The following is a 24,190-nucleotide window of genomic DNA, read 5'->3' as shown; positions in this document are numbered from 1 at the left end:
CCCCGGCTTCTTCAGAGGCAGAACTGACAGTAGCTGCAACAAGTGCAAAGGGGAAATAGATAGGACCCGTGTTGTAATGGATTTTCCCCCAAAGCACTGAGTAAAAAAAAAAACATATGTTGCCCTATCCCCACTCTCCTGTTGTAGATTGTATCTTCTGGAGCTTCATTTAGTGAGGGTGAAGTATTTTAAGCTATATTGATTCCACAACATCTGTAGTTTGTTTCTAAATGTGCCAGTATAATATATTTCTCCCTCTCCCTGGTATGTTACTACTAATTCTCAAAACTTTTTTTTTCTAGCTGCATTAATGTTAGTGTGTGTTTCTTTTCCATTTTTAACTTCTTATTGTCCCAAGGGACCTCATAAATATTGCTTCCTCCTACAAAGCTGCTGACATGTAGCAAAAATTTCTAATTCATTATTCATGTGATGCTCATTTTCTATGTTTAGGAATTAATGCATCTTCAATGGAGATTTTTTTTTCCATGGCTGCAGTATGAAAAGAAAAAAGCAGGCAAAGCAAACACTACATGCAGAGTTATGTGGCAAGTGCTAGAATGCTAATCAACAAAGAAAATAGTAGGCATAAATATTTGCTATACTTACAGAGGAATTTAATTTTATGGGGAGAGGAAATGTATAGTAGTATTTTTTATTAGTGCACTGTATTTTATATTGTTTCATATACAAAAACATCTCAAAGTGATTTACAAAATAAACATACCAATAAAAAATGGTAATTAAAAATAATATTAAAAAAAGCCTGTTTACTTTAAAAACAACAGTGGAGGAAGGAAAGAAAATAAACATTCACAGAGAGACAGTCTGGGTGAAGAGGTAGCTTTTCAACAGATGAAATAATATGCGCCTCACTAATATCAGGGGAGAGAGCAACCATCTTATGGCCATCTGTAGCCCTAGCCACTGTTTCTCAGCCTTGGGAAGTGGAAGATGTGAGGACTTCCATTCGCTGGGGAATTGTGAGAGTTGAAGTCCACATAACTTCAACTTGTCAAGATTGAGTAACACTGGCTAGGTAGATACCATATACTACTACAGTAGGTAAATGCCAACCTTGAACTGAATATCAAATGAACTATATTGAAAACTAATTTTGAATGTTCCGTAATTCAATACTTTACTTTTTAAAAATGGTAGGGAGACTAAGAGGAATGAAATAGAATTAACTAACCAACCATACCATGATTTCCAAAGAAGAGATCTTGTCTAAACAGCTTCTTCTGCAATACACATTGAGAATATATTTTCAAAAATCCATTATAGCTTTAGATTCAGAATTAAAACAGGATCAGTGTAAAAAGTGCACTGCAGCAATATTTAAAAGGATCCAAGCTAAGTTGTAGTATTAACTAGTAGTTGTATGCAAAGTAGATCTCTGTGTGAGATCTTATTTCTAGTGGAAGTTCTTTCCTCCAGTGCAGGTTTCAATTAGGGTATTCAATTAATTAATAATTTAAGAAATTAAAATGCATAAATACTCTAGGTGCAATGACTTTTTCCAAGGGCTTGATTTGCATGGAAAAAAACAATTCTAACAGTCTAATAAAACAGTCTAATATCAGAGATTTATGTCAAACTCATGAAGTCATTTTCATTTCTGCGAGTACTACTTTGTGCTCGATGTAAAGGGGTTGCTGAATTTTATTTTATGTAACAAGAGTGCCTTTGGAACAAAATTAAACGTCAAGCATGTTCTTCTTTCCTTCACACAGCTTTGTCTCTGCTGTTAACCTTTACCTTAAGAAATAGCTTTCGAAAACAAGATACATTCAGTGGCTTGAATGACATCCTTTGCTGTATATTTTGTGACTGCCAAGGACTTCATTATTTCTCCTCTAGTTAGCCAGATGAAAAACAAAGCTGGGAGTTTGAACATTATCTTCCTCTGAAATCTTGCCATTCTGTACATGTTCCAGTGGAAGAAAATTGTTCTGAAAGCATTATTTCTTTATTTTTTCCTTCATATTCAGAAACCCTTCGTAAAAGCTCTCAGGTGGCTTTGGTTAAGCTGTTCCTCTTTGTTCTGCCAAAAAAAATGTATTTCCTCAGTTTGTTCTTTCAGTAAAGGCACAGATTTACATCTCCCTCCCTCCACTAGCAAACAAAAAGCTTCAGATTAACAATTTAGGGCAAAAGGTATATGTTGTTGCAAAGACAGGTGCCAATTTAATTTGTCATAGAATAAATCCTCAGTTTTCTAGGCAGGCATTCAGCAGATTTTGAACAAAGCAGATAATTTTTTTATTTTGAATGGATCAGATGTTTTTCTTCTTACCTTAGCAGTCTGGACCACTGGTGCAAGTTATGTCATTCATCTCCATTTATTTCATTTTGAATAAATTACATGATTAATGTTTTGATGTTGTTTGCCTCATTTATATAATTAAATAGGAGATAAATGAACGAAAACCTTAATTGGGTAATCAAATGAACGACATAAATTATGTCAGTGATGTAAATTCAGATTTAACGGACACTCAGTTTTAACAGATATTCTTTTCCCCAAAAGTTCCATTAAATTTAGCTTTTACTGAAATGAGGCAGAAATATATCTAAGTGATAATAGTTCAGTGCCATTCTCTGCACTAAAGTCTGTTTCAGTGAAAGTCTTGTCATGTTGAACACACTGAGTTCTCCTGACTTAGTACCAGTTTTGGAACTTTAAAACACTTTCTCTACCTCATTTGGGGAAAATTCAGGCTTTAAAAGTCAAATTGCAATTAAGTGGCTTCATCAAGTGGTTTCAGCTTCCTAAGACAAGAAATGTTGCTCTAATGAAATAGTAAATAAGCTCGAAATACCCATATGTTTTTCTCTTCAGCCCTCATAACTAGTTCTCAAGGTTTCTGTAAGGTTTAGTAAAACATCTAGAACATCTTGAGGGCACTGGGTTATCTAACTCTAAGTGTTGATGTGAACCATCTCCCTTATTTTCCCCTAAGATTGCAATGGAGTTAAGCAGCTTTTAATTATGTCACTGAAGAAGTGGGTGGAGAAAGGAAACCCTTCCAAGCAGAACAAGTCAAGGCCTGTGAAAATGCCAGCATTAACTACATGAACAGTTTAGTTTTACCTTTTAGGAGCCATCGGGAGGGTCCTAGATCCAAAGGGGAGAAGGCGATTTAAAGCACACGTGGACATAAATTAGGCCAGTTGGCATCTCCTGAAACGTTCTGTAATGAATTGCCAGCAGATGTGATGTGTGCATCCAAGCACGCAACAAGTAACCTTTTCTTCCTGAATCAGAATCATTTCACAGACGTATTGCCTACATTCCCACTGTGGCATTATGTTCTCCAGTATGGCATGGACATAACTTTAATACAATTATGTGATGTTAGCAATGTAAGCATCCATAGGGGAAGCAAAGGGGGCAAATAAGGAAATTTGAGTCATGATGTAAAGTCCATCACTAATACACTTGTGTCCAGTATCAAGCAAGTACACAAATTACAGGGGTTATGTTATAGCACATGTTTGGTCATTTTCATGTGGTAATATTTATAGATGCCCACAATCAGCAATTAAGACATTACACTGTTGCTTAATATGCAGTGCATACATTTATTTATATTATTTATAGGGTCTCCTATCTAATTGCATTGACTTTGGGCAGTGTATGAAGATTAAAGCCATCACCACAACATATAACTCAAGATGCCCTGGTTAAAACAGCAACCATTCCAAACCAAAAGCCACATGCATGTCTTCCGTGCCTTTTACTTTGCCAATTAAAACAATGTGAAAGAGTCCTGAGAACTATTTAATACAAACTACTATTTATTTTTCATAGAAATGGAAAGACACAAAAAAATCTTCCTTTTTTTTTTGTATTCTCTCTTTTTTGTATTTTCTCCATCACACACAGAATCACATATATAAGCATGCAGCTCTACTGAAATCTGTTAGTACAGTAGTTCTAAACAACGGTTGGATGATGCACCTACTTTTTATAAGTACAAAAAGAACATTTAATTTCTCCTTTCTTCTTTTGATCTGTAACAATAGTGCCTGCTTGGTTGGTTTGCTTCTGTCATATGCCCTCCTTTTCTTCATTCTGAGACACACAGCTTGCCTGTCTCCCACAGATGGTAAGCAAGGAGGGCCAAAATTATTAAATGTATAATTAAATCTCAGTTAAACTCCTAATTAGTGCACATTTTTATAAGGATTGTAGCTTTCTTTCTAACACTAGATCCAAAAGCATAACCCTAGTTTAATTGGTGTTTTAGATTAGAATGTGCTTCCATTCCAGTAATGAAACTATAGTAGATAGTTGGCACTGGATTTGCTGCAGTTAGGCATTCTTTCAGGTTCTTCTGGGAATTTTTGACTGTTTTGTAAATATCATGAGAAGGGTTACTGTGTTACAGGAAAATGATTAACAAGAGTTGTATTTCTTATTTTGCTGAAAATATTCTGTTACAAACAACATACAGTTTCCCGCATAATCAAAATATCTGGGGACGTAGAAAATTAGATCTATCAATATAACTTTAGCCATGAATTTGTGGAAAGTAGAATTTTGGTATTCAGGTATTGAATAATGGTAATTCTGCAAAGGAAAATTTTCTGCAGCCAAAAGTGTCTGACTTACCTCTAAGCTGTCTCCATTGCTTAGTGCTAAGAATAGAACAATAAACAAAACAGTTAAATATGGTGCAGTTATATAAACCTGTAAAGCAATCTGAATATCAAATTAATTTTATTTATAACTTAATCACAAAATTAATAACAAAGGAGGGAAAAGATGGAAAAATAGCAGTAAAAACGACATATCATTTTCCCCATGATTTTTTTTTTTTACAAATATGAGTACATATAATTTTAAATTTAGAAATAATCAAAATGAATAAAGAAATTTCTCTGCAGTATTGATTAGAAGTGGTACAGGACAGATGCAAGGTGTTATCTACTATACATAATTAGCATAAAATTTATTGCCGGGGGAAGTGATTCCTGTTATTATAAAAGACTTTATTTGGCCAATGAGAGAGACTATAAATAAGATTGATTTAATTGCATTAGATCAAAATTAACATTGCCTTATGGAGCAAATTAATTCTTATGTTCATTTCTCTAACATGGACCATATTGATCCAGAATAATTAAAATCCAGGAAGAATTTAATAATAACGGATGGAGGGTTAGTGTTGGCAATGACTAATCAGGAAATATATATATATACTAATTACCTTTGTTGCGATAGGTGTATATAGGCGTATATAGGTATATATATTGTATGTAGCACATTTGAAATATTCTAAAATATTCTACAAAACTCTTAAGTTTTGAAAGAAATTGCATAAAGTCATGGAATGTGCTGTGATAACATACAGTGATTAATGCTAATCTGAATTATTTTAATCCCCCTTTAAAAGATGGATCTATCAAAGTTATTAATCACCATAGTGACATAATCAATACAACAATATTTGTTTGGTATCAGTTATTGGGAAACAACAGCAGAAAGAACAATTAATGAAATTCTGTTTGCTGTACTTTAACTGATTGGCTACAGTAGATCCTTTGCTTTCTTTAAAAACTTCAATTGTTCCAGCAGGGTTCTTGTGTTTTAACATTTCCCCTCCTTTTGATTGTAATCTGGAAATTGAGATGTATTTCCTCATTCCATGTAGATCATAACAGAGATTAAAATCATCCTGCTAATTATTTGTATTCTACAAAGCAAATTCCTTCAGCTGAGTCCATGCTCTTAGGACTCTCTCAGTGCTGTGCCTGTCTGTCAAAGGACTGGATTGATGTCAATGACCTTCAGTAAACATTGCAAGAGTTACATACTGAAAGTTGACTGATGCAGATGCATGAAGTGTTGACAATATGTAAACAGTTTGAATAAGCTGTCCTTCTTTGTAGCGAGACTAGGCAAGCAGCCCTACATGCAAAACAATGGGAACAGAAAGATACCTTGAAATGAACTCGTTGCGAAGTGTTATGTTGCTTGCTCTGTCTAGCTCTGTGAAAAGAGAACAAATCTACATATCTAAATGCACATTCAGAATGTTCTTTGCAGTCAGTTGTAGATGCAGGCAGAATTACTGTGTCTGGTTCCAGAAGTGTTGCACAAAACTGCCAACTAATTTCATTTGGTTTAATCAATTATTTGGAGATTTGAAATCTGCTGCAGGAAAAATTGCCTCCCAAGATAGCCCATGAGATTCTTCTTACACAGAAGTAATTATACTGAAATTATATTTAAAAAGCTGGTTTCATTTATTATCTTTTTAGAGTGCCAAATGCAGATTGGGAAAAAAGCATGTCTTTAAAAGCAATGAGAGGAAATTGCAAGGGAAAAGAATTGTTGCCCAGAGAACTTTATTATCTAGTAAGACACATGATAAGCCAGTGAATGAGGCCTTCCCTTATCTCTCTGCAGGCTCATAGGTATAATCAGGCCTGCAGATAGGAGGTGTCAAGATTATTCAGGACTTTGTAAATGTACATAGGCCTTTAAAGATCAAAATCAGCACCTTGGATTGTATTCGGAAACAACTGGCCAACCAATGCAGTAGGCAAGCTAGTAAGGGCAATATATCCAGCCACTATTTGTGTATTGTAGCTATCCTTTCATATCATATCCAAAAAAGTGAAGGAATGCATTGGGGAGGTAAATTCAATATTTTGAGTAAATAGTTTGGTGATTCTGCTCAAAGCGGATTCGGTCACGTTGTTGAATCAGCTCAACTTTCAAATGAGAAAGTTGTGTTGAATGGTTAAAGGGGATCTAAATCAATTGGACATTTGAGAGTCTGGTGAAATATGTATGTATGTATGTATGTATGTATGTATGTATGTATGTATGTATGTTTTCTTAAGACGAACACAATACAGAAGCCTGATGATGGCAGGTGAGATTCTCCCGAAACATTGCTACAACTTTAAAAGCACAACTATAATCACGTGGGATGAAATTGATCAAGCTGTTGCTAAAATCCAGATCACAATTTATGGAAATAATTTTGGAGCATGGACTGCCTTTGCCACAGTCACAAGGAGCTACTTTTAGAGCAGCAGGCAGAATGCCAGCTGCTTCCCCCAATCTCTTCTCCCATATAGGGAAAGGTGGATGACTCAGTACAGAAACCTCCCTCTCCCCAGCCCCCCACTGGCTGGGGTCTGACTCTTCTGGAACACATTTTATTTCCACTCTTAATAAGCTTTAAAACCAAGCTATTAGAGTATTGTCTCTGTTTCTGACACTTTATTTTATGCATTTGTCTCCAATTGGCAATTAAGGCCTACATTTGCCAGGATGTATATATCCCTTAAAAAGCAAAGCATTTTTCCAGTTGAAGAGTTTTGATGATTTTTTTACACACACACACACACACACTGCATCCTTGTTGCTTTTGTTATTAGGTGGCATGGATGTAGTTCTGACTGCAGTGGGAGGGAGCACCTATTTGCTGAACAGTTCTTTTTTTAAAACAACATAGGATGCCCCTTCCCAGGCACTAGGAATAGCTTAATAATGTAATCTTAAGTATCCCTAAAGTTTTGTTAGTAATTGAGAAGGAACTCTGCTGGAACCCCAAGGTTGGTTGCCTAGGCAAGGGATCAGTATTGACCCCAAAGAACCAACAGTTGATTTCCTTAAGTATATAAGACATATCAACATTTTAATGCATTCTAAGTTATTGTTCAGTTTGAGCCGTATCTAAGGGTTAGCTATGTTGGCTATATTATTTTTTTCCTCTTTTATATCTTATAGACCATACACACTTAGGAAAAAATTTATATGTAAATGTGCAAATCTTTAGAAGGTGGGCTTCAGCATTATAATAAAAATACCTTGGTCTAATCTCTGAAATTGCGTAACTATACTAGAAGTGAGCATCTGACACTTTGCCCATAAAGGAGCAGTCCTACAGCAGTGCAAGATTTTAATTTTGAGCACCCTTGGGCATTTATTTTGTTGGTTTGGATGCCATCTAGTGGCTGTGAGGTTACTTTAATGCACAAGGAGAACAAAGAGATAAGTCCGTCTTCATGAAGTGTTCCTTTGTCCTGCTTCTTGTTCTGTTTGTTACAGTGCTTTAATTCTGCTGCCTAGTTTGATGCTGTACTTGTAAGAGCTTATGATTTGGGAAAAACGTATGTGGCTGCGGAATCTCTTTTTGTACGTTAAGGGTTTTCCCCACTCTTTCCCCAAGAGGCAAAGTAATTTCTAAAAGTTTTCAAGAAATCCTTCATATGGAATATGAAATATTAAGTTCTAAATCCTGTAGTTATAGTAAGATGTGTTTATAAGAACACATTAGGACCTGCATTAAGTCCACTGATACATAAAAGATTCAATTTAGATGCCACAGTTACTGTATCAAAATATTGGAGAAACAAAGCACATTTTCTTTTGGATCAATGATATTACAAGGAAGGTAAGGGAAGATACTATTGGCTAAAAAAATTAACACAGCAGCATAGTCTTGCATAATTTAATTAAAGGTTTTATGCACAATTGCTCTTCACTTTTATTCTTTCAATTCATTTGGAATGCTGGAGGTCCTCGTACCCTGTTGATTCACAGGATAATTATCTGCAAAGTGAACAGAACAGGAAGATCTGGCAAGCAACACACTGAGACTTAATAATGGGCTGGATCTTTGAAAATTGTGGAGAAAAACATTCCATAAAAAATCCTGGTGAATCCCAGTGATAGTTGGCTAGATGCTCAAAATGTTGCTGATTGTTCCATTCCAAGCCCACCTTCCTTCTGGTCATGTGCTCTGCAATAAAGCATAACCACTATCCCTGTGGTTTCCACTGTATATCAGAGATGCAACAGATTAGTATACTTGATCAGATAGAAGAGAATATAGATGCCTCCTGTGGCTAATTCTGATAAAAAGGTTGGAAAGAATCCCAGAAGCCATGATCTGCATTTTATCTCTCCTTTTTTTTTATTTAAAATTGTATTGATAGAGATCAGGGTTTTCATAAATATTTGAGTATGACATATTACAAGTTGTGTATGCTAATTATGGGACCATATGTTTTCTAGTAGCACACACTGTTGCTGTCTCTCTTAAGAATATAGGGCAATGTATACCAAAATCAGCTGAAGCTAAGGCTTCTGTGAGACACTTGTTCCATCTTCCAAAAGGGAGATTAACCAGGGGCTTTGTTTTAAATGCCTAGAAGCTGCTACTGCTTTTTCCTACTCTTCTCTAGGTTGCAAAAGTCATTCTTCAGACTATTGATTATGGTTTCTTTTGCTAATCTGAATTTCTTTGTACAAAAAGCTTGAGGGTTTTTTGTAGATTTTGGAGCAGTGAAGGTCTTTTTTATATCCATAATAATATAAGATTTCAGCATAATATATTTGGAATGCCCTCAATAATACTATTTTTCTGTCTCTCTTTCTCTTATAGAACCTACAGTGAGAACTTTTACTCCATTTTATTTCCTAGTAGAACCAGTGGACACTCTGTCAGTTAGAGCTTCTTCTGTTATACTGAACTGTTCAGCATATTGTGAATCACCTCCAAAAATCGAATGGAGAAAGGATGGGACTTTCTTGAACTTGGTATCAGATGACCGCCGGCAATTGCTACCAGATGGATCTTTGTTAATCAACAGCATTGTCCATTCCAAGCACAATAAACCCGATGAAGGTCATTACCAGTGTGTGGCAACCGTGGAGAGTCTTGGCACCATCGTAAGCAGGACAGCTAAGCTTACAGTTGCAGGTGAAAACCTTATTTGGATAGCTATTGCTTACATTTTCCAAGTCTGAGGTTAATGTTTCCGCAGAAATAAATACATATTGTGTATTGCAGGAGAAATAGGTTGAGAAGGCAGTCTCCAAAAAAGTAATATCTATTTTAAAAGGGGGCAGTCCTCAGAGACCACTTCTTACTTTGAAGCGTTACGGCAGTATTTATCAACCTTGGCAAGGTTATGTTGTGTGGACATGAACTCCCAGAATTCCCCAGCCAGCATGGAGAATGGCTGACTGGGGAATTCTGGGAGTTGAAGTCAACATATCTAGTTGCCATGGTTGAGAAACACTGCTTTAGAGGGTTAACTTTAGGGCAAGTGTTAGTGATAATCTTAGATTTATAGTAAATTGTGTGTGTGGGGGAGTGCCTCCTAGTCTTAAAATCAAGTCCAATTACATGGTGTCTCAACTTACAACCACTACAACTTATTGGCAAAATTGTGGGCTCGCTTGTAGTCATAAATCGAGGATTAGGTCTGGTTTGCATTATATATCACTTTGCTTTATTCATATTCAGGTTAGTTACAAATACACATTAAATAGCTAAATAACCTAATATGTGATTCCTGATTCCACCTTCCTCCCCACTCTATGGAGGTCACTTCCTGATTATTATTATTTTTAATATTAAAGTGAAATAGAGAACAATGAAAGGTTGGGTGGGCATTGCCTCAGACTTTTCCACATGAAGCAGCTATAGTGTTTTTCCTCCTCGGGGGTTTTTTCCTGCCTGCTATCATTACAGAATGCCTTGTGTTTGAGTGTACTTCACAGCCCTTTCCCAACCACTGGTAAAATAATACTTAGTTACTGACAAGATGGAATTATGGTCTCCAGTCCTTCTGATAGCCAAGATTCTCATTTAATTTGGGAGATGATCTGCCTCATAAGATCATTGTTACTGCACTTTGATTTGTTGAGGCTGTCAGGAAAGTCAAGAGCCTGCTTTTCTTTAGTAGAGAGTGAAAGTAATGAACCTTCATTTTACTACTTTCCTCATTACTTTGTGGGCTTTGATATCTTCCAGTCAAACAAACATTTCTCAGTCAAATAATTTGGGAGTTTTAGAAGCTGCTAATTTATCAGCTTCAGGTTAAACAGTCAGAATATGTTTTAATTGAATCTATTGCTTCTCAGCAAATTTGTGCAGCCAAAATTATTTTTATAGTACATTAAACATCTTGAAAGAGTGATTAACCATGGACTGGTTTAAGGCATTAAAATTTTTCCATCTAGGTGAATTGTTACTTTGATCGCCATTGGCCATTATATTGTTTGATTTCTCATGATTTAGAACAGAGTATAGCGTTAGTATAGTTGGTTTCACAATCTGCCAGATGTTTAGACTAGATTTGACATTTTTATCCACCTATCAAATCCTTTCCAGCAACCTGGGATAGGTAGATGTTGTTGAGATGTTATTGGGTGGTGTTAAAGATCTCATCACAAGATGTAAGCTGTTGCAAGGTAAAGCTGCTTTTTCCTGTTGATTGATGGTAATTTTATCAATGCTGATGGGGCTCCAGATGTTTTGGGATTTGCATCCAAGGTGCTCATGACTATTGATACTACCTTTGCTTTCTTTTGCCACAGTCTTCCTACCTCAGGTCGTTGTATTTTGTGATTTTCTTTTCTATTCTGCTGCCTCCAGGTACTGTCAGATTTCTTTCTTTCTTTCTTTCTTTCTTTCTTTCTTTCTTTCTTTCTTTCTTTCTTTCTTTCTTTCTTTCTTTCTTTCTTTCTTTCTTTCTTTCTCTCTCTCTCTCTCTCTCTCTCTCTTCTTCTCTTCTCTCTTTTCTTTTCTTTCTTTCTTTCTTTCTTTCTTTCTTTCTTTTTTTCCTATCAACAGTTGTTTATTGGGAACATTCTGTGGCAGCTGCTTGTCTGTTTGAATTCTAAAGTTCCAAAGTACTTTAGCTTCTTCATTTTCTATGGTTGTCTCTTTTTTGTGGCCCGCTTCTTGCTTGCTGACAAATGGTATTTCTTGCACATCTTCCAATGCACCATTGTTTGTTACGCTGCTGCTTGTAATCTGTCCATTTGATCTTCCCGCAGCAATTAACTAGGTGGTCCACTCTTTCCTTCTTTGCAGAGGGCAACATTTGCTGTCTATTGCTGTTTTCTCAATGTTGACTTTGTATACATTTGTTCTTGTGCAGCCAGAATTAAGCCTCTCTGTCTCTTTCCTTAACTTTCCCACTCTTAGCCATTGGGAGGTCTTTCTTACGTTTTCGCGGGTACTTACATGTATGGTATTCAGCTTTGTTCGGGTATTTTCCCATGTCATTGTAGTTGTGCTTTTAAAGTTGTAGCAACGTTTCGGCAGAATCTCATCTGCCATCATCATGCTTCTGTATTGTGTTCGTCCAGACTCACAACACAGCATGCATGTAAATATTGAATTTTTTATTTAAAAAAAGAGAGCAACTTTTACCCAAAATCAGTCAGAGCAGGCAGGCAGATTGAGTTGCTCACAGAATCACAGATTCATTCAGAGATCTATCTATCTGCCATTGGCTAGCTCAGTCTGTCACAAAAAATTTGCTTGCAAGCAAACTCCTAAAATGTACTAGCAAGCAAACTCACAAAATGAACTCACAACACACCATGTATGTAAATATTGAATTTTTTTTATAAAAAAACTAATTTTTACCCAAAACCAGGCAAAGCAGGCAGATTGAGTTGCTCACAGAATCCATTCAGTGATCTGTCTATCTGCCATTGGCTAGCTCAGTCTCTCAAATTTGCTTGCTGTGAGTCTGCACTGAATTTGCTTGCAAGCAAACCTTCAGTCCTAAGGGAAGCAGAGCCTAAGATCTAAAGACTAGCTAGAAAGCAAGAAATCCAACCATTTCCTGCTTCCTAGCTAATCTAAATCTCCCGGCACAGCAGAACAGATGATGGTCAGGGGAACAAAAAAGATAAAATAGCAATTTTAGCAGGTAAGTTTGCCCGGTAAGGAGTGAGTGGACGGGGAGGGTTCCTGCGGGCCATGTGGGCGGTGCAGTGTTGTGTTTCTGCGCAGCTTGGATTAATTGCTTTGGGGAGGTGCTCTGGGGGTGAGATTTTTCTGCGGCCCACCAAAATTTTCTCAAGGCCCACCAGTGGGCCGCGGCCCACCGGTTGGCGACCGCTGTTCTAGACCACTCATCTAAATGTTTGTATTTTTATAACTCCAGAAGTAATAGGTGTGGTAGGTTATAATAAGCTTTCCCTGGGATACTACTGTAATAATTATGGGATGGCAGCTATGCAGATTCTATATTTTATGCTGTTGCTGTTTATGGATTCACTAGTGGAATAAGTACTTGTGTTGTAAATACTTGTGTTAGTGTCTTATTTTTGTCCTTTTGAATCAGTGTTGTCTCCTGACTACTTCCTGTTCTAGCCTCTGCAATTTTCTTGGCAGGATTTTGGGGAAATGTTTGCCATTGCTTGCTTCCCAGGGCTGAAGAGAGTGTGACTGGCCCAAGGCCATTCTTTTATATTTTATCACGGCTTTTCTTTTTATGTTTTTTCTTTTTAGTTCATTAATTTTTTAGCTGTGCATAAACTGTTCATCTGACATGCTACTTCCTCCCATCTGATTTTAAACTGTGGTTCCAATTAGGCTCTAATTTAATTAAATATGTGACATGGAATAGTTTCTACTCTCTCCTTATTGGTTATGGCATTCAAAAGTAAGTTCTCAAACTAGAATCTATAATAACAACTTGCATACCCACTGTTCACAAGACACGTGGATAATGAATTTATGAATCTTTTAATGAGTAAAAGAATGCTAGCTTAAAATACTATTAGCATGTCTCAGGGCAAAATAAAAGCTATAAGAATGTACTTGCATTGTTTGCTTATTTGTTTGGGTTTTTTTTTCTTTCATTTTTGTTGTCATTAGGGCTTCCAAGATTCATTACTCAGCCAGAGTCGGCATCTGTTCATAGGGGAAACCCCATAGTTCTTAACTGTGAAGTTAATGCTGACCTAGCACCGTTCGTCAGGTGGGAGCTGGATCATCAGCCCCTCTTTCTGGACGATCGTGTCCTCAAGTTGCCAAGTGGAACTTTAATTGTCAGCAATGCTACAGACGAAGACGCTGGAACTTACTGTTGTGTTATCGAAATTGGGGGGCCTCCCAAATACAGCGACGAAGCAGAGATTAAAGTTCTTCCAGGTACAGGCACCGGTGCTGAGGTTTTTCCTCTTCTGGTTCTTTCTTGCGCATCACGAGTAAGGTTGTTCAATGGGTATCAGAAAGTCTAAACTTGGAATTCAAACTTGCTCATTTGAAATGGATGCTTGTCTGCAACCTTTAAAAGTCCTTATAAAAGTTTATTCTAAAGCAAGGGTGTCCAATCTTGGCACCTTTTAAGCTGGCTGGGGAGTAAAGTTGCCAAGGTTGGGCACCTCTGTTCTAACTGTTTCAATTTTTTGCCAGGGGGTTTCCTGAATATTAACAAAACAAGTGTAGTTTTAGACACTATGGCAAGATAAGGCTGGTATCTATGCCAATTTCAAGCACATTTCTCTAATCTTAATTTGCTGTTAAATGTTTTATTAGAAGCAAGTGAAAAACCAGTTAGAATATTATATTACCATCCCTTTTCATTTAATTTAACCTGCTATTTCCTGATACTATTTGCAGAATCGAACCTTTCTTCAGGCTTGCTCTTCCTGAAACAGCCCTTTTCCCTTACCAAAGTGACTGGGCAGAGTGCAGTTTTACCATGTGTTGCTTCAGGCATTCCTGTCCCTCCAATCCGATGGACAAGAAAAGAAGAAGAGCTTGTTACTGAAAAGTGAGTTTTTAATTCTGATATTCCATGTGGAAGTCACAGAAATTGTTGCTCTCGGGAGACAGCTGGTTAGCAGACAGAGCCATCAACTATTGTCCTATATCGTGGAAACTGCTAAAAAGAGGAACCTAACAAAATGTTGATGGGGGGGGGGTCTGAGTTAAGAAAGCATTGATGTGGTAACAGGAGGGCCTTCTTGTTTAAAAATGTGTGATGCTAGACTAGGAAAGGGCACAGCTGCTTTAGGGAGCAACTGTCAGGTCCTGGATGAATGGACATGTTAGAGCCAAAGGTGACTTGTATGTATATGAATATGTATCATTTCTTCAAAATGTAGTCCTCGCAAGCAGCTCCTCTAACAACTAGATCCACTAAAAACTGAATTTAAAGCTACTCCCAAGCCCATTATTTGGAGGTTTATTATCTTTTTTACCATAAGAAATCTCTTAATATAACTTGATATTTATTTCACATTCTGTCACAATGCCTTGTTGAGCTTATAAGTCTGTCTATCCAGCTTTCCAATCTCTAAGCCATACAGTATTTATGACACAACTACATATACTTTGGAAATATCCCCCCGCTCTCTCTTAGTATTCAAGCTCTTATATGTTATTATAAGCTCAGTGCTTTTTAGCTTTGTTCATTGGAGCTTTTGTTTTAATTATTGTCTTTGTGTCAATTATTAATTCTTAAAACATTCCTAAGCCTTGGATAGTTGCTATGGCAATGTTGACTTGTATCACCTGTAATAATTAGTGCAGCAGATTTTCAACCAGAATATTTTCAGTTGAATTTAAGAACTAACATGTTTTGAGAGGAAGGATGTTAAAAATATTCTGGCTTCCAAAGAATGTTGTAAATATATTTGAATATTAGTAGCTCAGGTTGGTAGTTGGGTTGTTGGTTTGAGCTCCGAGCTTGGCGATTTGGTTACCTGTACAGACAAGCAAAATTCAAAGCACACTGATGATGACTCCTCAAATGGTGATGAAACCTTTGCAACCAAATTGCCAAGCTTGGAGCTCAAACCAACAGCCCAATGTTGTAAATGTTTGCATTTTTTAAAAAATCTGAATCCCTCATAATCATTTTTTTAAAAACCATGAATCCCTCAAAAAGTCACTCCAGCGATGTGTCTTCTTTTATACAGTTCTCACAAATTTCTGTTCCTGTCTGGGGGAACTCTGAAGATAAATGATATCACCGAAGATGATTCAGGAACATATACTTGCATCGCAGATAATGGGAATGAAACTATTGAAGCTCGAGCTGATCTTACTGTGCAGGGTATATATATCTATATACATATGCATATATACACTTTTTTAAAAAAAGAAAAATAAGTGCTAATATAGCTGAGGCAGTTGAATACTTTAAAAAATCAATTGTTTTGTTCAGGAGCAAAAGAAATGTAGTTATGATTATCGATCCCAGGTATTGGGAGAGCAGTGTGACTGAAGCAAGAGTATTATCATAGCTTAGAAGTGGAATAATAGATCCTTTGCAAATTCAATTTATAACATTTCTATACAGAGTTGGGAAAGAGCTCAGCTTAAACCACTGGAAAGGTTCCACCTTGAAAACAATGCTAGGTAGACAGGTAAACAGATGGCATGAGGTGGATAAAGGTGCTTCATTTATTACTTTGCAAATACAAAGTTGACATTAGTGCCTTGTGGCTTGAAGATAACAAGAACTTTTCTCTCCCAAGAGTGTACTATATTCTTCAATAGAGACACATATTATTTTTATGGTAATGTAGATTATCCGCATCAATGTACCAAAGACTGTGTAGTACCTCTACAAGTGGATAATATTATTCACATGTATATGTAGTACAAGTCAGTCCTGACTTCTGATGTCTGCATGGACTTTTCTTGGCAACAAGTTTTGAAGTGGCTTGCCATTCCTTCTTAGAGATAAAAGGGGATTGCTTGCCCAGAGTCACCCAGCTGGGTTTGCGCCTAAGCCAGGACTAAAACTCCCAGTCTCCTGGTGTTTGGCCTGGTCCCTACACCAAACTGGCTCTCAAACAACTTTCGACCTCTGTAAATTTCCAACTTTCAATTTTAGGGTTCTGTATTAAAAGATACATTAAGGAAGAGGAAATTGATCTGATCTCACGTACCAGATTTCCCCTGTATAAATGATCAGAAGGTAGTTTTCTCTTTTATCACTGTAATTCAGGAAGTAACATGGAGACAGATAGATGAAGACAAGGTTATAAGTTCACTTTTCAGCTGGGAATTTCAGCCACTGTATTTAGCTCTGCAGGAGATTCCTGAAAAGGGTATGACGTAAATTACATTGGTTTTTGAGCTTCCTGGCCTGTCAATGTCAAACATTATTGTTAAAAAAATTCTATCAAGTGGAATTTCTCTTTGTTCTTTTAAAATGAAGATTTAAAATGAACATTGGAAAAAATGTAAATGAACTGATAGCACTCCTGATTACTCCTGCAGCCAGAGTATATAGGTTGATTTAAATAATAACTCAGTGCTAAAAAAATGGGGTTGAATTCCATATGTGTGTGTGAATTTAGAAAGTTGCTATTGCTCTCATTCATTAAATAAAATAAAATAAAAGCCTTAATATCACATGTAGGTGGTTCCTCTGCCTTTTTGTTTGACACCTGGGAAATCTTGGAGCTTCTAGTAGCAGAATTATTTTCAAAAGCATCCTTGTTATATTATAAATTGTTCTGGACTTTAAAAGAGCTACTAGATGGAAATATTGACAAATACATTCCCAAAGTAACATTGTTCATCAACAGTCTTCTTCTTTGTTTTAATTCTTTACAGACATTTAGAAATAATGAATTGCTTTGTTTCTACTTTTATGAAGAAGCATTATGAAACTTAAAACCAAGATATTAGTGAATGAATCTTTGTGAAAAATTGCTTTTTCAGTTAAGAGCTTCCCATCAAATCCTGTGAGACCAAAATATATCCCCGAGTAGTTGATATGTATATACATAAAGTATCTCTGATAGTGATAGTGATACTCAAGAGAATTGTATTTGATAGCTTTTAGATTTCAACTAAGATTTCTTAAAAACTTATTTATAATGTATTAACAAAGCTTTATGCCAGCTGCTGATTTATGATAGCTTGCCACTTTTAGAAGATTACATCTGCTACACTGGCAACAGTGTATTTGCTTTCCCATTTTTAAATTCTGCAACAGTGGGAAATTTTATGTTTCTCTTTTGGCACTTATCTGAAATTATTGATCTTATAATTAAAATTAAAATTCATGGTAACGGGGCTTTTACAGACTAAAGGCAGATGTACATTACTGTGTACAGTTTCAACAATACAATTATAAGCATTCATGGTTAGAATATATTTCAGATCTATTTATTTGAATCAGTTCTGGTGTTGCTGCCTAAAACATCACGGATGCGGCTTACTTATTTCATACAAAACAAAATGATTCCCTTTGCCACTCAGAAAAGGTCATTTGTGGGTGAAGTTTGAGCATGTGCCTGAACTTAGACACTGTATTACAGTCATTAAAGCAGGACATTTGATCTTGATCTACTGATTGATATTAAAAAATATAGCTGAAAGCTTTAACTGGGATTTCACAATGACAGGCAATATGAAAATAAGCTGTAAAGCTCATCTTTGCTTCTCATAATTTTTTTGTTTAAAGAATAATTTGGTAATTTTTAAAAAAAACTGTCTAAATTTGCCACAGGTTAACCTTTGTAAAATTGTATAGCTTAATTATTTGTTCTTTACCATGGATGGAAGGCATCTTAGAATAAAGTTAGATATCTTTGAAATATAAATGAAAAGATATTGTCCGATCAAGCCATTTTCTGTTTGATTAATAATTAGTCATTGACCTTTCTCACTTTGAAGTGCCTCCCACGTTTATGAAGCAGCCGGCTAATATTTATGCACACGAATCCATGGATATTGTGTTTGAATGCGACGTGAGCGGAAAGCCAACTCCAACGGTCAAGTGGGTAAAGAACGGAGATGTGGTCATCCCTAGTGACTACTTTAAAATTGTAGTAAGTACATCTTTAATAAGACATTTGGTCTGGTTTAATGATCACGAGCTCATGCTTAGGAGAATGCCCAATAGCTTGGAATCACTAGTATGTTCCCCTAGAAAGTGTAAATATAAAAATCTTTCCCTTCAAATAACCCAGTCACAACAGTTTGCACCTAGAGAGTTGGAAGAGCTTTTGGGGTTGCAGGACTGTTTCTTATCATTAAACTGGAAATATTTCCAGTTATACAGTTGATATGAACTGCATCCTAGAGCTAAGACATGAAAAATGTACCAATTCAGTTTTATATTACTTAGCAAAGAATCCTGCCATTCGTGTTTTATTGGAAGGTGTCGGGAGTAGGATTCTAAGGAGAAAATTTATTCCCTATTGGTCCCCTTAATATAGCCAAGCTTAAAATCCCAATGGCAGTGAACTGTAGAAAAGCCAACAACTAAAAGTATATAACAGCAAAACTAGAGAAAAGAAAAGGCCAACCAATCTTTAGGTTGCGTATAGCAACTGCTTCAGCCAGAAACGGAGACCGAAGACCAGCATGTTGGAGAATATGGACTAAATTGCTCTGTGTAGGTAGGTAGGAAAGAATGCAATCAAGTTGTTATTGCTGAAACAAGAAATGGTGTTTCAGTTCAGCTGCTTTATGGACATTGAACAGAAAGGGAACGCTGTCTTGCCCTTTGTCCTTTCCTGGCCTTGCTGATAGGGCAGAACAGCTAGAGGTTGAAACACCAAAGGGAGATGATCATAAAGCAGCAGGAATTCTTTGCAGATTGGGCAATACGCAAATGGCAGAAGTAAATAAATAATGAAGGACTTATTAAATTACTTCTGTCAGCATTGAACGGGATAAATAAGGGGATGTAAAAAAATAAGATGTAAAAAAAAACAAAGAATAAAATAAGGACAAGTCTGAATGATAAGGATGGAAAGAGAGTTGTGAATATATAACACACACACACACATTTTTATAGTTTTTATTTTCAAAATCCTGAACAGTGACTAGAAGATGTTATAGTGAATGCTGTACATCTTTTTTTTTTTTTGTTTTTTAAAGAATGAGCACAACCTACAAGTTTTGGGTTTGGTGAAATCAGATGAAGGCTTTTATCAGTGTATTGCGGAAAATGATGTGGGAAATATACAGTCTGGAGCCCAGCTGATAATACTGGATCATGGTAAGAAAGTAGAGTCATACATTGTTAAAATATAGGGCAGAATATCGAGCTATATTTTCCTCCCCATGGGGCACTGCTCACTCATGGATAGATTGTTCCTCCCTATAATTTTTTATTTTTTCCCCCATTCAGTCGTGCCCAATTCTCAGATACTGCTTGAACAATTCACTCCAGTTTTCTTGATGAGGTTTTTCAGAAGTGGTTTGCCATTGCCTCTTTCCTAGGGCTGAGAGAAAGTGACTGGCCCAGGATTACCCAGCTGCCATTATGCTTAAGGCGGGACTGGAACTCATGGTCTCGGCCTACAATTAACACATGCCTTTTTAGCATTCTATTCTTATAAATACTTTTAAAGTTAATACTCTATCCTATCAATATGAAATTGATACATTATTTCTTCTCGATGAGCTGTTTATCCATAGGCTTAGAAGAAAAGTTGAAATCTACTTAATGCTGTCGGTTTAAGGAGATCCATTGGTAATGTGTTTTTATAATCGGGGTAATATTCCATTCTTGAAACTACTTACAAGATAACCCTGAGGCTAAGTTTGTTGAAAAAACTGCAGAGATCTGATATGAACCACATTATGATTTAGCATGATATGTGAAGCCTGAGTATTCAGAATTGATTTTGATGCTATATTTCTGAAGATTTCACAGTTCTCAAAAAGATAAATCTGTGTGTGACAGCTGGATTTTAATGGCATAATTGTGTGCTGTTCTTTTTTCCAAGTTGTAATAGAACATGTTAGGGTGGTTCCTCATTGGATTTTAACCTCTTAAGTGAAAGACTTGAGCATATATGTTTTATTACTGGACATGTGCAAAATATTTTTCTGCCTTATCTTCCTATTACACTAACAATTGATTTTGCTATCTTATCTAAAATACAGCATCACTTCTGGTTGGACTGGCAGGAAATGTTGCTCTTCTTTTTTAATGTTCTTTGTTGATATATTGATGGTGACACACCTTTTTATTATTTGGGCATGATAGTAAAGAATAAAATGACTTCCTTTAAAACAAAACATTTCCCAAATATGGGGGGGGGGTTGTTTTTATTGCACTTTTATGATTTCCTTTAAAAGTTTGCACTGGAAAAAAAAGATTAAAGAAAACATCCCAGTCAAAATAACTACAGTAGAGCTAGGGAGCTCAACAGATATACTTTTAATAACTTCAAAGATCAGGGGAAAAAATCAACTACCCAAAGTTTTAAATAATTAAAATATCCTCATATTGTCTGCACCATTCAAGAATTACAATTATAACATATGGAGTTGGAATGTCTGTGTTATAGTTGATCAATACAAATTTGCAGCCTGAAACTGTAAGGCTTGGCAATTTCCATAAACTTCCCATTGCTTTATAGCCAAGTTTTCTATATGCCACAAAAAATGCCTCCTTGATGTAGTTTTTCAACTTCTCTCCAGTAATATTCAGTATAAGTGTTACTATTTATCTCTTTAATTTTTCCATCTTTTGTTTTTCCCCCTTTCAATTCTCTCTCCCTTTCTCCTCCCCTCCCTTGTTCTATAATTCATCTTTTATTCATCATTATGCCAAACCATTTTATAAACTCTCCACATCTGTCAAGGCATTTGAGTTGCCCCTGAAATTTATTCCAACGCATAAATAATACTGTATCAATTAATGACTGCCTCCAGTTAATATTGAAAAATGACACTGCTTAAAGAAGATAAAAGAAGAGATAACTTAAAGGCTTTTTTTGTTAATATGTAAAGGATCCTGTTCTAATTATTGTTCTTCAGTATGATTGTATAAGGCAGAATATCGTTGGCCAGTGTTGGGGAACAAAATAACAATTCTGTTTTAGAATGGATGATCATGCTATGCAATTTAGTTATAATGACTTTACTAATGAGTTTTTACTAGATTTAATGAAGAGAGATGTAATATGCAATTTTAAAGTTTTTTAAATTGAATATTCTTCTTTGTTCAGAGCAATTAATTACAATATAATTGTTTCATTAAAAAAAATACAATTTTAAATTACCACAACCATTTTAGTATAACAGTTCATATAGTGGTATTTGAGATCAGTAAAAAGAAAATGTCCCAAATGAAAAAATACATAATTTAGCAATATTTTAAGAAGTTTTACTGTGCTACCTTACCTTGAATGTTTTGCATTTCTGTCCTAGTTCTGCTAAGGACAAATGTTATAATCCTCCATGCATTTGACTCCAGATTTGAACAGATGGTTTTCTAAAAATTAACTGTTACCCCATAACCAGACTTAATTTTCGGAAACTAATGTTTTAATGATGAAATGATTCTTTATATGTAATTTTCATCCTACCCTTCCTTCTCACTTTCATTATAATGGAGATTTTTTGATTGCTTCTCCAATAGTGATATGTCTCCTTGATATTCCCCATTAGTTTTCAGTAGTTACCTTTTTGCCTGCATGCCAACCTTCAGTTTAATGGCCTTTTTTGTGTGTTCGTTTTGTTTTGTTTTCCATCGTGGTTTTGTTTATTTCTTTTTTTGGTTTTTTTTTATGTTTTCTCCTTAAATCGTCGTGATGTTTGCCCTTCATATTCCCCAATGTTTGCACATGACAAGATGTTGCCATCCCAACATTACCTCCCACTTCACTGACCAGTGCCACTACTGACCATCTAGCACCAGCTACAACTGGACCTTTGCCTTCTGCTCCTCGAGATGTGGTGGCGTCTCTTGTATCTACTCGTTTCATCAAGCTAACATGGAGGACCCCTGCATCTGACCCACAGGGAGACAATCTTACCTACTCAGTGTTCTACACCAAGGAATTGAGTAACAGGTGTGCTTATTTAATTATTGCTAAACTGTGAACATTTAGAAGTATTGACCCATAACTGAAAAATAAGACTTGGGCTGATAGGTGAAGCATCACAGCTTCTCATTTTAGTATGCACTATAGACCGAAGTTTAATCATTAAAACAAGCAGAACTAGTTATTTAGTTTAGATGATTTCACAAAATTGTTCCAGACTTTCGTGATGCTTAAAACTTCAAGCTATGCCAAAGACATAGAACATGAATGGAAGATGCCATCAGACTCCACTGGTTCAAAGATTGCATAAATACTTCCAGTCATGAGTCTCGTATGCTGTCCATGCTTATATAATATATACTGTTCTGCCAATAATTACTTGCTTCATTTTTTTCTATTCATCTTTTTGGTGCCATTTCTTCTAACAGTCTGGACTTGTAGCTTGTAGATTCTAATTTAAAAAAAACCCAGTGTAGTGCTGTCATGTTCTACCAATTTCTCACTGAAAGGCATCTTTTATTATGGTTACATTAAAAGTTGGGTATCAATTACTTGAAGGCTGTGGTGGTTACAGATGAGTTTATTTTATATCATCTAGTACTCCACATTAATTCAATGAAGTTTATCATAGTTACTTTGCATCTTTTATAATGTAAATCTGTGGCTGCCCAATTAATTGTCCTAGATTAAATCAAAACAGCAGTAGTAATATTCACGTTATCCATAATTGATGATTTCACTCTAACATAAAACAACAATGATCTGTCCTAATAAGTCTTGCATGCCCATTTTCACTCCCAACTCTTTTTTTTTTTCTTTTCTTTTAAATAAAGGGAGCGTGTTGAAAACACAAGTCATCCTGGAGAAATGCAAGTGACAATCCAAAACCTGATGCCTGAAGCAGTATATATTTTCAGAGTGGTGGCCCAAAACAAACATGGACCTGGGGAGAGTTCAGTACCATTGAAAGTAGCCACACAACCTGAAGGTAAGCATTAAATATCAGTGGTTTGCTACTTACATTGCTCTTTTTAACATTTTGTTGTTAATATTTTGTTTTATTATTTTGTAATACGCCCTGCTTATTATTTAGTTCAGCTTCCAGGTCCAGCCCCCAACATTCGTGCCTATGCCATCTCTCCCACATCGATAACTGTTACTTGGGGTACACCCTTATCGGGCAATGGCGAGATCCAGAACTACAAACTGTATTACATGGAGAAGGGAATGGAGAACGAACAGGTGAGATACTTGTATGTTAAGAAAGCAGTTTTTATATTTGCATATTATGATTATGGGATATAATTCTTGAATCTGTTTATCATTCTTCTGCTCCTAATAGCTAAGACCTAGAAAAACCCTACTCCGGTTAGATCAGAAGGTCTCATCAAGAAAAGTGTGATCTTTAGGAATGCCCCTGTCCTCTGAGTTATTGTTTGCAGATATACAAAGAGATGACTTTCTCCTGGAGGAATGACTTTCTGATGAATATTCATATCTATTAAAATTCATATTGACTTTTGTCAATACTTCCTTCTATTTTTGAATGTATTGGTGCAAAAACTATAGAAGCATCAATTCACTCGAAAACCATGCCTTTGTTATCCTGACTGGTTAGGAAGCTTTGCTTTGATTCTAAATAGA

The 24,190-nt window shown here is 36.0% G+C and overlaps 1 protein-coding gene across 10 annotated transcripts in view; it reads left to right on the top strand.

The window, feature by feature from the left end:
* NEO1 (neogenin 1) overlaps nucleotides 1-24,190 on the top strand; it is a 61,717-nt gene that overhangs the window by 18,402 nt on the left and 19,125 nt on the right. For 6 of the 10 annotated variants that reach the window (XM_087972577.1, XM_087972581.1, XM_087972575.1 and 3 more), the window contains exons 2-10: nucleotides 9,417-9,734; nucleotides 13,662-13,937; nucleotides 14,409-14,562; nucleotides 15,713-15,849; nucleotides 18,432-18,586; nucleotides 19,644-19,764; nucleotides 22,354-22,573; nucleotides 23,380-23,534; nucleotides 23,640-23,788. In XM_087972577.1, coding sequence (XP_087828703.1) covers nucleotides 9,417-9,734; nucleotides 13,662-13,937; nucleotides 14,409-14,562; nucleotides 15,713-15,849; nucleotides 18,432-18,586; nucleotides 19,644-19,764; nucleotides 22,354-22,573; nucleotides 23,380-23,534; nucleotides 23,640-23,788 — 1,685 coding nt within the window. The remainder of the gene's footprint in view (nucleotides 1-9,416; nucleotides 9,735-13,661; nucleotides 13,938-14,408; nucleotides 14,563-15,712; nucleotides 15,850-18,431; nucleotides 18,587-19,643; nucleotides 19,765-22,353; nucleotides 22,574-23,379; nucleotides 23,535-23,639; nucleotides 23,789-24,190) is intronic. The other 4 variants (XM_087972579.1, XM_087972578.1, XM_087972582.1 and 1 more) reach the window with 1 other exon arrangement.

Source organism: Notechis scutatus, chromosome 11 (assembly GCF_049901735.1).
Source record: "Notechis scutatus isolate UNSWTSFEM ecotype Mainland chromosome 11, rNotScu1.2, whole genome shotgun sequence".
Classification (NCBI taxonomy): domain Eukaryota; kingdom Metazoa; phylum Chordata; class Lepidosauria; order Squamata; family Elapidae; genus Notechis; species Notechis scutatus.
Note: the sequence above shows the minus strand (reverse complement) of the source record. Positions and strands in the feature narration are given on the sequence as shown.